The sequence below is a fragment of the Ranitomeya imitator genome, chromosome 1, assembly GCF_032444005.1.
Source record: "Ranitomeya imitator isolate aRanImi1 chromosome 1, aRanImi1.pri, whole genome shotgun sequence".
NCBI lineage: Eukaryota > Metazoa > Chordata > Amphibia > Anura > Dendrobatidae > Ranitomeya > Ranitomeya imitator.
The window spans coordinates 316,299,885-316,314,176 of NC_091282.1; the positions used below are offsets into that span (position 1 = coordinate 316,299,885).

The 14,292-nt window shown below is 47.8% G+C and overlaps 1 protein-coding gene across 1 annotated transcript in view; it reads left to right on the forward strand.

The window, feature by feature from the left end:
- The first annotated feature begins 7,961 nt into the window (after positions 1 to 7,961).
- Positions 7,962 to 14,292, forward strand: part of PITPNB (phosphatidylinositol transfer protein beta) — a 43,067-nt gene continuing 36,736 nt past the window's right edge. Inside the window, exon 1 of the mRNA XM_069758694.1 lies at positions 7,962 to 8,078. Within this exon, the coding sequence (XP_069614795.1) occupies positions 8,059 to 8,078 (20 nt within the window). The 5' untranslated portion in view covers positions 7,962 to 8,058. The remainder of the gene's footprint in view (positions 8,079 to 14,292) is intronic.

The following is a 14,292-nucleotide window of genomic DNA, read 5'->3' on the forward strand; positions in this document are numbered from 1 at the left end:
TTAGGTGCTTTCTACTGGTTTTACCGGAAACCAATTAAGATACTGTCCGTTGTTTTGTTTCCAATAAAAAGTTGTTTGTTCCAAAGGACCTGAAGAAAACCCCGTTAGGCGTAGCCGAAGAAACGGTCCAAAGAGGAGGCCAGTTATGTCTTGCCTCATGCCCAAGCCTATGTTGGCGGTTTACGAATGGGTCCGAATGGGTCCCCCGCATCATTGCTGATTATTGGTGGAAGAGATCTCACAATTTATTGAATGAAAATGTTATTAATGTGATATTGAAAGACTTGAAAACTGTTTGCACTTTTAAATGTTGCACTCCTGAAAATGTCTTGATTTTAATTTACTTTACCAGAAGAAATGTTAGTATTGATGTTGCTAAAGACAGTATACCCTTAAAGGGTGATTGTCGTATCATATTTCATATTTAGTGTAAAAGAGACTTCTATTTTTGAAACGTTATATTATATATTGTATTAAAGTTTGTAACATTTAAAGCACTAATACCTCCCATAAAGGGAAGCAAAAGTGTAACTTGTAAAAATGTTTTGCATGTTTTTTTCTAACCAATTTGCTGTTGTTTTTGTTTTCCCAGTCTGGGAGTACTGGATTTAACGGGGCGGGGGGGGGGGGGGGGGAGTGTGACACCCCAGGTCCTAGTTACAGTGGCATTGCTTTCCTCACGGGGAGAGTGATGTCACGTTTGGAAGTGATGAAGGATCTCTTTTATCAGGTAATCACAAACATGCAACATGTTCATACTCCAGGCCAGAATGGGGAGCTCTGATCCAATTTGTGGGTGGCTCCCCTATATATATTCTAGTCTGAAGTGAAAGTTAGTCAGTAAGTGCCAGACAGCAGACTAGGGCAGTCTGTGGCAGAGAGGAAAGTGAGGGGCCGTGCATCCACGTGCGACTGAGCTTCTTCCACGCTGAAGCTCATGAAACCAGTAGCCAGCAGAACGAGGTTGTGTCGTACTCTACGACTCACAGCAGAAACCGGCAGGACAGCAGATTGCAAATTACCAGTCCATCATACACCTGAAGACACAGTAACACATAAAGCCTGGGTCGTGATAGAGATCCTGTAAAAAGGCTCACGTTACCTGTCATACAGGTATTGTCCTACCTAAAGGGGACAGAGAGATCATGTGAGGACTTTGTGTGAGGCCTAAGGCAGCAAGGGACTACACCACAGCGCTAGAGGGAAGGCTTCCAACTCCACCTGGTAAGGGGGATTCCAGATTTGCTTCCAAGGTGGCCGGACCATACCAGCACCTGTGATCCGGTCCCCTGGACTGTGGATGCCTGAACCCTTCAGTAAAGAGGCTGCAACCCTGTGTCCTCCGTTTCTTTCTATTCCATCTATCATCTGTCCCCACTACACCAGGAGCCCTGGGGACCCAGCGTCACCTGTGGGAAGCCATACCATCCCTGCTGCCACAACATCACCCCAGAGGACCCCTTTAAGCAGCGTCGGTCATCCCTGACTGAATACCACAGGTGGCGTCACGAACAAACATTATTTACAAAACCTCTTTAAAGACCGTTCCTTTTATTTGGGCGCCCAGGGCCAGAGACCGGGTCGCCGCCGTGACACATCCCCTTTAGTACCGGACCCAGTACCGAGTTCCCCACGGCCCTGACGGGTGTTCCACTAGCAGCCCACTACACTTGAACTTGGTTACTTTACTTCCCTATCTGACTAACAGGAAGTGCCCGCTTTTCACAAGCACCCAGGCTATATAAAAACAATAGATATAAAAAGTCTTCATACCTGTCACGAGTGTGCCACAACCGGCTGGTACCTGTGGTGAAACTGGGATCAGAAGATCACTTAGATTAGTTGATCACATGTCCTCTTTTGAGGTTTACATTTCAAAAACCTGACCTGCACATCCAAACATAGACTGAGTGTGAACAGGTGCTGAACCCAGAGTCGCCAACTCGTATATAGTTAAATAAATAGGGCAGCACACTGCAGCGCCAAAACATGCAAACTTGAAAAAATGAAATTTGATCTGCACTACTGCACTAGAAATATGAAAAATGAGAGCTTTTAGCGCACAAAAATGGCCAATTTTATGTGTACCTCGTAGCCACGTTAAGGCATCTCTCTTATACGAGGTCCTACGTTTGACCTACCTCACTGAGAATAAACGTCTCCATCTGAATGGGTACATGTAAAAACCTCTTCTTGGACTCAAATTCTCTCTCTATGTGGAGGGGTATTGGACCTACTATAATTAAAACACCATATTTCTAGTGCAGTAATGCAGTTCAAATTTCATTTTTTCAAGTAATTATAGTAGGTCCAATACCCCTCCACATAGAGAGAGAATTTGAGTCCAAGAAGAGGTTTTTACATGTACCCATTCAGATGGAGACGTTTATTCTCAGTGAGGTAGGTCAAACGTAGGACCTCGTATAAGAGAGATGCCTTAACGTGGCTACGAGGTACACATAAAATTGGCCATTTTTGTGCGCTAAAAGCTCAGTCGCACGTGGATGCACGGCCCCTCACTTTCCTCTCTGCCACAGACTGCCCTAGTCTGCTGTCTGGCACTTACTGACTAACTTTCACTTCAGACTAGAATATATATAGGGGAGCCACCCACAAATTGGATCAGAGCTCCCCATTCTGGCCTGGAGTATGAACATGTTGCATGTTTGTGATTACCTGATAAAAGAGATCCTTCATCACTTCCAAACGTGACATCACTCTCCCCGTGAGGACCTCGTATAAGAGAGATGCCTTAACGTGGCTACGAGGTACACATAAAATTGGCCATTTTTGTGCGCTAAAAGCTCTCATTTTTCATATTTCTAGTGCAGTAATGCAGTTCAAATTTCATTTTTTCAAGTTTGCATGTTTTGGCGCTGCAGTGTGCTGCCCTATTTATTTAACTATATACGAGTTGGCGACTCTGGGTTCAGCACCTGTTCACACTCAGTCTATGTTTGGATGTGCAGGTCAGGTTTTTGAAATGTATTCTCTAGCCTTCTGATCGTGCACTCCCCGCCTCCTAGCTTCAGGTGTTTTAATTATAGTAGGTCCAATACCCCTCCACATAGAGAGAGAATTTGAGTCCAAGAAGAGGTTTTTACATGTACCCATTCAGATGGAGACGTTTATTCTCAGTGAGGTAGGTCAAACGTAGGACCTCGTATAAGAGAGATGCCTTAACGTGGCTACGAGGTACACATAAAATTGGCCATTTTTGTGCGCTAAAAGCTCTCATTTTTCATATTTCTAGTGCAGTAATGCAGTTCAAATTTCATTTTTTCAAGTTTGCATGTTTTGGCGCTGCAGTGTGCTGCCCTATTTATTTAACTCTTTTGAGGTTTAGTCTTTCTTTTGCTACAGAAGAGACCAGTCATTGGTTTAAGGCTGCTGAGATTTAATCTGGCTTTGGTCTCAGCTGCTACTTGTTGATACACTCCACCTTCACTATTTAAAGGGAACCTGTCACCATTTTTGCGTCATTCTAGCTAAAAATATCATCTTTCTCAGCGTCTGCTATGCATTCCCTAAATACTTATGTAACTCCCTGACTCCCCCTGTACGGCCCTGAAAATCCTTTTTGATTTCTCCCTCGCTGTATTCTAATCGGGTGTGTTCGGTTCGATGGTCGAGCCTTCGGGCCACTCCACCAATCCCCCGGCAGCTGCTAACCGAGCTGGACATGGTGATGCCTCCTGCGTCACCCTCATCGCTGTGTGAAATTTCACGTCTGCCCAGACAAATAGTGTCTCCAACTTGTGCAGAATACTTGCCCAACTGCGGGCAAAGCCAAAAAGCAGAAGTGTGCATGCCCAGACAAAAGTATTTCCAGTACATGGAAGTAGTTCCAGTACATGTGTGAAAATTCTCACTAGGGTTGAGCGAAACGGATCGGTCATTTTCATAAGTCGCCGACTTTTGGCAAAGTCGGGTTTCGTGAAACCCGACCCGATCCCTGTGTGGGGTCGGCCATGCGGTACGCGACCTTCGCGCCAAAGTCGCGTTTCATATGACGCGTTCAGCGCCATTTCTCAGCCAATGAAGGAGGACGCAGAGTGTGGGCAGCGTGATGACATAGGTCTCAGTCCCCACCATCTTAGAGAAGGGCATTACAGCCTAACAGACCATTGCGCTCTGCAAATGACTTTCGATTAACCTCTGCACTATTCCGTACCTCCCACTCCCGACTCCAAGACTTCTCCCGCACTGCGCCAATCCTCTGGAATGCTCTACCCCAAGATATTAGGACCATCCACAACTTGCATAGTTTTAGGCGCTCGCTCAAAACACATTTGTTCAGAGCGGCCTATCACGTTCACTAATCAAAGTCATTATGTTTGTGTGTGTGTAGCCCATTCACTACTTCCATCTATCCCCCACCCCCTGAAGATGGCTGGACCATGATTGTAAATACATCATTGTAAATACACACCTGTACTTTGTATCTCCCCCACCTCATTGTAGATTGTAACCTCTCACGAGCAGGGTCGTCTTATTTTGCTTTAATTATTGTATTGTTAACGTTGTTACTTATGACTGTTGTGTTTGAAACTGTTAAACTGTAAAGCGCTGCGGAATATGTTGGCGCTATATAAATAAAGATTATTATTATTATTACAGTGATTGGCTTGCTTTCTGCGGCGTCACAGGGACTATAAAGGGGCGTGCACGCCAACCGCCATCTTACTGCTGCAGATCTGAGCATAGGGAGAGGTTGCTGCCGCTTCGTCAGAAGCAGGGATAGCGTTAGGCAGGGAATATAAACCCCCAAACCGCTTGTGCTGCAGCGATTTCCACTGTCCAACACCACCTTTTCTTTGCAGGGACAGTGGAGGCTACATTTTTGTGCATCAGCTCTGTAGCTTATACGGCTCCCTGATAGCTGCATTGCTGTTTGTACGCCGCTGTGCAAACCAACTGCTTTTTTCAAAGCACAAATCCTGTTGTTCCTTCCTTTCTTCACAGCTATCTTGTTTGTTTGTCCACACTTTTGTGTGCAGCAGTCCTTTTTATTGCTGCCTGCCATACTTTTCTGAGATTACTGTAGGGAGATAGTAATTGTAGTACAGTCCCTTTTTGTTTTTTTATATATCTTCAAGCCACTTTCTGCCCCTGAAACTGTGTAGTGTGAAACAGTGGGCCTGTATTTTTCTGCACTGTCCCACACCTAGAAAGGGAGATTTATATTGCCAATCAGTGCATCTGTGCCAGTCCAGTCTGTTGTATCTGTCAGTCATTTTGTGCCACAGAAACAAGACTGTAAAACTGTGGGCCAGATTGATTCACTAGTCTCCCATCCCCCCAAAAAAAGAAGGGGAGAGTAATATTGGCAAATCTGTGCATCTGCGTCAGTCCTGTTAGTGGCATATTTGTCAGCCACTGTCTGCCACTGAAACTGTGTACTGTAATACAGTGGGCCTGATTTTCCCTCCACTCTCACACACCTATAAAGGGAGATTTAAATTCACAACAATTTTGTGTCCACCTTGTAACTGGTTTTACAATACCAAATTGTATTTGTTAGTTTGGTTATATATTTCCAAGAATGAGGAAGTCTGGTGGAAGAGGTCGTGGCTGTGGTCGGTCATTGCCAGCTGGTAATGATGGTAGTGGTGGTGGAGCATCGGGTGGTCGTGTGTTATGGACCTGGTGGTTAGGAGCACCCGGAACGACCTGATGGTTAAACTCACACAGGACAAGCTCTGGGAAGTGGGAGCTCTGCTGACCGCAACCCCTAATCCTATCACACAACTAGAAATAGCCGTGGAGCGTACCTAACTCTGCCTAGACGCCTCTTCACAGCCTGATAGCTAACTAGCCCTAGAGATAGAAAAAAAAAGCCTACCTTGCCTCGGAGAAATTCCCCAAAGGAAAAGGCAGCCCCCCACATATATTGACTGTGAGTTAAGATGAAAGTCACAAACACAGAAATGAAACAGGTTTCAGCAAAGGGAGGCCAGACTTACTAAACAGACTGAAGATAGGAAAGGTATCTTTGCGGTCAGCACAAAAAAACTACAAAAAAACCACGCAGAGTGTGCAAAAAGACCTCCGCACCGACTCACGGTGCGGAGGTGCCACTCTGCATCCCAGAGCTTCCAGCTAGCAAGGCAAAATCATGATAGCAAGCTGGACAAGGAAACAATGAACAAATAATTAACTAGCAGGGACTTAGCTTCTGCTGGAGTAGACAGGTCACCAGAAAGATCCAAGAGCGAACTGAACCAGTACAAGAACATTGACAGCTGGCATGGAGTAACGATCTAAGTGGAGTTAAATAGAGCAGCCAGCCAAAGAATAAACTACGTCACCTGTAGAAGGAACCTCAGAAGCAGCAGCTCCACTCACAGCCACCAGAGGGAGTCCATGGACAGAACTCGCCGAAGTACCATTCATGACCACAGGAGGGAGTTCGATAACAGAATTCACAACAGTACCCCCCCCTTGAGGAGGGGTCACCGAACCCTCACCAGAGCCCCCAGGCCGATCAGGACAAGCCAAATGAAAAGCACGAACCAGATTGGCAGCATGAACATCAGAGGCAAAAACCCAGGAATTATCTTCCTGACCATAACCCTTCCACTTGACCAGGTACTGGAGTTTCCGTCTCGAAATACGAGAATCCAAAATCTTCTCCACCACATACTCCAACTCCCCCTCGACCAACACCGGGGCAGGAGGATCAACGGAGGGAACCATAGGCGCCACGTATCTCCGCAATAACGACCTATGGAACACATTATGGATGGCAAACGAAGCTGGAAGGGCCAAACGAAATGACACAGGATTGGGAACTTCAGAAATCTTATACGGACCAATGAAACGAGGCTTAAACTTAGGAGAGGAAACCTTCATAGGAACATGACGAGATGACAACCAAACCAAATCCCCAACACGAAGTCGGGGACCAACACAGCGCCAGCGGTTAGCGAAACGTTGAGCCTTCTCCTGGGACAATGTCAAATTGTCCACCACATGAGTCCAAATCTGCTGCAACCTATCCACCACAGTATCCACACCAGGACAGTCCGAAGACTCAACCTGTCCTGAAGAGAAACGAGGATGGAAACCAGAATTATAGAAAAAAGGCGAAACCAAGGTAGCCAAGCTGGCCCGATTATTAAGGGCGAACTCAGCCATAGGCAAGAAGGACACCCAATCATCCTGATCAGCAGAAACAAAGCATCTCAGATATGTTTCCAAAGTCTGATTAGTTCGTTCGGTTTGGCCATTTGTCTGAGGATGGAAAGCCGAAGAAAAAGACAAATCAATGCCCATCTTAGCACAAAAGGACCGCCAAAACCTCGAAACAAACTGGGAACCTCTGTCCGAGGTGAGAGCATAGCGGATGGGATTTCTTCACGTTCACTATGCATCCGCAGACACCCGCGGCTCGACACCGGAGCCGGACATGTGCCGCGTCTTTCCAGACCGCAGCACGTCCATTTCCTAGTCTCGCAAGTTAAATCTCACCAGTACAATGTATTGGACTCAGTGACCACATGCGGAGTCACCTGCGTTCAATAGACGGCAGCGCTCTGGACTCAGCGGACATGAGCTACTAGTCCCTAGTCCTCTATAGCTGTGAGCTAGGCCACACTACAGTACAAGCTCCTCGTCACACTGAGGGTCCTATTGGCGAGCTCTGAGTGTGACAGCTGCGCTACTTCTGGTCAGTGTCACATCTTCCTCACGTGCACAAATATTCATCTTTGCCTCCATTTTTACACAGAGACTTGTACTGTCCCTTTAACTCCAGGCAGCATAATCGCTAGCGAAGAGCCGGATCGGGCACAGGCGAGGACTGCGGGATCCCAGGGAAGTCAGCTACCAGCAATACCTGGCACACATCGGAGCTCTGACAAATGTCCCGGCCAATCAAGGCTCTGTAGGCGGGGCTTCCAAAATCCAGGCAGTTCTGTGCATCCAATGAGCGAGTGTGTAGGCGTGGTTTTGTGCATTCTGGGGGCGTGGTTTACGACAGCGGTAGACTAGCCCTACCGGAAAGCGTCGTGTGACGTCGGTGCCGCACAGGAGCTGCGGCAATCGCTGCGGAGAATGGTGCTAATCAAGGAATTGTGAGTGCGGGGAGCGGCGGGAGCGGGGTGCGGGGCCTGCGCGCCGAGGGGCCGCTTATCGTCCGCTGCAGCCTTGCTGGGCTCCGGCCTCTGCTCTCGGCCGGTGCTGGGCCTCCGCGGCCGGTTCCTCTGGCTGTGATTTACCTTATACTTACCGGCTCCTGCCCCGGTGCACTGTGGGTAGTGGCAGCCAGGTGTGATGTCATGGCTTGTGGTTGCTGTGACGTCAGCCTGTGGCAGCTGTGGCCAGGGCAGCGGTGGCACGTGCAGTGGTGGCAGCTGTGGTGAGTGCAGTGGTGGCAGCTGTGATGTCAGCCTGTGGCAGCTGTGGTGAGGGCAGCGGTGGCAGCTGTGATGTCAGCCTGTGGCAGCTTTGGTCAAGGTAGTGGTGGCAGCTGTGGTGAGGGCAGTGGTGGCAGCTGTGGTCAGTGCAGTGGTGGCAGCTGTAATGTCAGCCTGTGGCAGCTGTGGTGAGGGTAGTGGTGGCAGCTGCGGTGGCAGCTGTGGTCAGGGCAGTGGTGGCAGCTGTGGTGAGGGCAGTGGTGGCAGCTGTGGTCAGGGCAGCGGTCGCAGCTGTGATGTCAGCCTGTGGCAGCTTTGCTCAGGGTAGTGGTGGCAGCTGTGGTGAGTGCAGTGGTGGCAGCTGTGATGTCAGCCTGTGGCAGCTTTGGTCAGGGTAGTGGTGGCAGCTGTGGTGAGTGCAGCTGTGGTCAGGGCAGTGGTGGCAGCTGTGGCCAGGGCACCGGTGGCAGCTGTGAGTGCAGTGGTGGCAGCTGTGGTGAGTGCAGTGGTGGCAGCTGTGGTGAGTGCAGTGGTGGCAGCTGTGGTGAGTGCAGTGGTGGCAGCTGTGGTCAGGGCAGAGGTCACATGTCACTGCTGACTGACCACATAGCGTCACCTGTAACAACCTGCGGCCTCACACACCGCACGCTCTGTACGGTCAGGTCATTTAATGCGAAATCGGCTAATGAAAAGCGTCTCCAGAAGTAACAGAGTGTGAACGCTCTCCTGCCCCCTGGTGACCCTGTTGCACACGGAGTCTGCCCCTAGTTCTCCAGCAGCAGGTCAGGGGGTTACACACCAAATACAGTGTTCTGTCAGTCACGGGGCGGACATGTCATCTGTGCCTGGGGGTCCGGGAGGTGAGGGGGCACTACTATCTCCTTTTGTGATGGTGCAGTATGATGGGCTGCAGGACAGTACAGGGCCATATATTGTCCTCACACCGGGGTCTCCTCTGTCCGTGGCCTCCTGGGTTAGTAACGATCATATAGCCCCCAACATTGGCTGTTTCTAGAGATGATCCTTGTGGGATTCTCCATGGAGCTGTCACCTGAGCAGCCCTATTACATGTCACTGCTCCGAGCGCTGTCTGGCAGGTCACTTGTTTCCAGAGACAGCACTGAGAGCAGTGTGAACATGATGCCTTAGGGTACATTTTTTGTCTTGCCTTTGTTTTTGCGCTGGCAGGTTTTGTGCCGACCACCTCACTAAGGCGCTGGAGAGGCCAAGATTGAAGATGCTTGTGTTTTGTGTCTTGTTAGTTTAGACTCAGACGTAGCATCGTCTTTTCAGTAAGATTTACCGTGTCGCACATTTGAATGATGAGGATTTGGTCTAGGCCTGAATGATGTGGATGATGTAGTGGTCTAGTTCTGAGTGATGCAGATGATGAAGTGGTCTAGTTCTGAATGATGTGGACGATTAAGTGGTCTAGTTCTGAATAATGTGGATGATGAAGTGGTCTAGTTCTGAATGATGTGGATGATGAAGTGGTCTAGTTCTGAATGATGTGGATGATGAAGTGGTCTAGACCTGAATGACGCAGCTGGTGACGTGGTCTAGACCTGAATGACGCAGCTGGTGACGTGGTCTAGACCTGAATGACACTGCTGGTGACGTGGTCTAGACCTGAATGACACTGCTGGTGATGTGGTCTAGACCTGAATGACGCAGCTGGTGACGTGGTCTAGACCTGAATGATGCAGCTGGTGACGTGGTCTAGACCTGAATGACACTGCTGGTGACGTGGTCTAGACCTGAATGACACTGCTGGTGATGTGGTCTAGACCTGAATGATGCAGCTGGTGACGTGGTCTAGACCTGAATGATGCAGCTGGTGACGTGATCTAGACCTGAATGATGCAGCTGGTGACGTGGTCTAGACCTGAATGACGCAGCTGGTGATGTGGTCTAGACCTGAATGATGCAGCTGGTGACGTGGTCTAGACCTGAATGATGCAGCTGGTGACGTGGTCTAGACCTGAATGATGCAGCTGGTGACGTGGTCTAGACCTGAATGATGCAGCTGGTGACGTGGTCTAGACCTGAATGATGCAGCTGGTGATGTGGTCTAGACCTGAATGACGCAGCTGGTGACGTGGTCTAGACCTGAATGACGCAGCTGGTGATGTGGTCTAGACCTGAATGATGCAGCTGGTGATGTGGTCTAGACCTGAATGATGCAGCTGGTGACGTGGTCTAGACCTGAATGATGCAGCTGGTGACGTGATCTAGACCTGAATGATGCAGCTGGTGACGTGGTCTAGACCTGAATGACGCAGCTGGTGATGTGGTCTAGACCTGAATGATGCAGCTGGTGACGTGGTCTAGACCTGAATGATGCAGCTGGTGACGTGGTCTAGACCTGAATGATGCAGCTGGTGACGTGGTCTAGACCTGAATGATGCAGCTGGTGACGTGGTCTAGACCTGAATGATGCAGCTGGTGATGTGGTCTAGACCTGAATGACGCAGCTGGTGACGTGGTCTAGACCTGAATGACGCAGCTGGTGATGTGGTCTAGACCTGAATGATGCAGCTGGTGACGTGGTCTAGACCTGAATGATGCAGCTGGTGACGTGGTCTAGACCTGAATGGTAAAAACCTTATCCATAATACTGAACAGAAAAAAAACAGGAAATAAAGAAACATTAAAAAAGGCATCAATGAAATAATATGCCTCATATAAGTGACTGTAGGAACCATTTGTACTCCATAGGTAGGTAATTGAGCACATCTTAGAGTGTCCGTGCCCTTAAAACTGAAGCCAGTGTAAATGACTGCTGATAGTGTCCATAGACTTGCACTATAATTTGCACCAATTTCTGGCATAAATTCTGGTAAAAAGTGTTTTCCTGCACAGGCCTTTATTTCTGCAGTTGCCCTACCTGCCTGCGGGAGGAGTCGTCACATTATTACTCCTATGGTGTCTCCACGCCGACTAGCTTGTATTCCGGCTTCTCTGTGTTAGGCCGGCGTCACACTCAGCATAGGGAAATATGGTCCGTATTTTACAGGTGTAATACGCAGAAATTATCCCAAAACAGTGATCCGTATGTAATCCGTAGGCAGGGTGTGGCTGCGTATTTTATACATGTCATCCTCCGTATGTAATTCGTATGCCATCCGTAATGCGGTTTTTTTCAACCTTACAAAATGGACACTTAACGGTTTTGAGGCCTGAAAATAATTTAAATCATCAGCATAAACCCTATTTAAGGCCTCAACAACAGGTGGAACCCTCCCATCTGGCCATTTTGTTGCTGTGCTTGTGTAGGTGTTGTGGTGGTACTTGGGCAACATGTCTGACCTCCTGCATTTCACACCAACTCAGCGGATGTTCTTTAATTGGGTCTTGTCACGCCGCTTTGGGCAGCCATACCCCGTGATAATGGATCCGTGAAGGAGGAGGAGAAGAATGTGGGTGCATCCACTTTTGCGGCAACGCCTCACTAAAGGGCATTTTCACCGTCTCTATTCATCACTGCGGACACATCCGGACAAATTCTTCCAGTACTGTCGCATGACAATACCCACTTTTGATATCTTGTTGGAGATCGTGCGTCCAGGAATCACGTATCAGGATACCAGGATGCGGAAATGCATATCCACAGAGGAGCGTCTTCTCCTTACCTCACGGTATGTGTTCACCTTCCTCACATACTGTATGTTCATGATGTTTTTTGTCCCATTTTGATTTGCATAGCATCTTATTTAAATTATATTAATACATTTTGTATAAATCATATACATATATGTATTCAATGTTAAATGTTAGTATCCAGTGTAAATTTAGGAAGGTACACTCGTCTCCTGCCTTTTTTGGTCCTCATATTACTTTGGTTTACTAGGGTTTTTGTAAAGCCTTGTAACATAACTAATTTTTTAAATTTTATTTTTCTTTCAGATTCCTGTCAACTGGATGATCTTATGCGGGACTACATCTTGAATTTCTCATAGGGCGGTCCACTATTTCAGGCATTGTGCAGAATACATGTGTGCAAATATGGGACAAACTACATGACCTTGTGATGCCGGAGCCCAAAATGGAGGATTGGCTGAAAATAGCCCGTGGTTTTTCTGATAGTTGTCAATTTCCACACTGTATTGGAGCAGTGGATGGGAAACATATCAGGGTGCGTAAGCCGCCGAACTCGGGCACCCAATTCTATAATTATAAGCAGTTTTTCTCTGTAGTTCTGTTAGCTGTAGTTGACAGTAACTACAGGTTTATAATTGTAGATATTGGGGCCTATGGGCAAACTGGAGACTCTAGAGCAGAGGTCCCCAACTTCAGTCCTCAAGGCCCACCAACAGGTCATGTTTTCAGGATTTCCTTAGTCTTGCCCAGGTAATAATTGCATCACCTGTGCAATGCAAAGGAAATCCTGAAAACATGACCTGTTGGTGGGCCTTGAGGACTGGAGTTGGGGACCTCTGCTCTAGAGTCTTCAATGCGTCCATTATGGGTCGGCGGCTACGTGAAAACCAGTTACTGAAGCAGTGCCATACGTACTTGTGCCAGATGAGGCCTTCCAATTGACAAGGAATGTCATGAGGCCTTATCCCCGGCACAACCTGGATCACCGGCGGCGGGTGTTTAATTTGAGAGTTTCACGGGCACGGCGACTGGTGGAGTGCGCCTTTGGCATTATGGCATCCAAATGGCGGGTCCTCCAGACTGCCATTTAGCTGAGTGAGGCAAATGTAAATGAAGTCATAAAAGCTTGTGGTGTTCTGCACAACTTCACAAGAATTCATGAGTGCTCCTCAGCTGACAGTGGTGAAGGCATGTCGCCTAATGTGGGTAGGCCTACACACAAGTCCTTCCTCAGCAGCGTCCCCTTTCTGGCCTAAAAGTTAGGGATATTTATACCAATTATTTTGTTTCTCCTCAGGGAGCTACTCCCTGGCAAGATAATGCTGTTTCTTTGTTGTAATTTTTCCATCTATTTCTATATATATTTTTTCAAAAATGCATAAATTACTTAACTACCGTATATACTCGAGTATAAGCCGAGATTTTCAGCCCAAATTTTTGGGCTGAAAGTGCCCCTCTCGGCTTATACTCGAGTCAAGGTGGGTGGCAGGGTCGGCGGGTGAGGGGGAGAGGGCGCTGAGGTATACTTACCTAGTCCTGGCGATCCTGGCTCTCCCCCTGCCGTCCCACGGTCTTCTGTGCTGCAGCGTCTTCCCCTCTTCAGCGGTCACGTGGCACCGCTCATTAAAAAAATGAATAGGCGGCTCCACCTCCCATGGCTAGAAGGTTGGAGGAGTGTTTAAACTAGGAATTGGGGGGGAGGGTATTCATTTTATAGGAGGGGAAGATAGTGCAGACAGAGACCTGGGCACAAATAAGGAAGTTGGGGGTGGCGGTGGCATGGGGGTTGGGGTCAGAACAGTTAATAATTTAAGAAATAGAAGTACAGAGAGGAACATAAAGTGCATGTATACTAATGCCAGAAGCCTCGCCAACAAAATGGACGAATTAGAACTAATGTTGTTGGAGCATAATTATGACATGGTGGGGATATCTGAAACGTGGCTGGATGAGAGCCATGACTGGGCTGTTAACTTGCAGGGCTACAGCCTGTTCAGAAATGACCGTACAGATAAGCGAGGGGGAGGGGTGTGTCTATATGTAAAATCATCCTTAAAACCCATCCTGCGCGATAATATAGGTGAATTTAATGAAAATGTAGAATCCCTGTGGGTGGAGATAAGGGGAGGGGGAAAAAATAATAAATTACTGATAGGGGTTTGTTATAAATCTCCAAAAATAATGGAAGCAATGGAGAATATCCTCGTAAAGCAAATAGATGAAGCTGCGACTCAAGGAGAAGTCATTATTATGGGGGACTTCAACTACCCTGAAATAGATTGGGGAATAGAAACCTGCAGTTCCAGCAAAGGTAATCAGTTTTTGACAATTA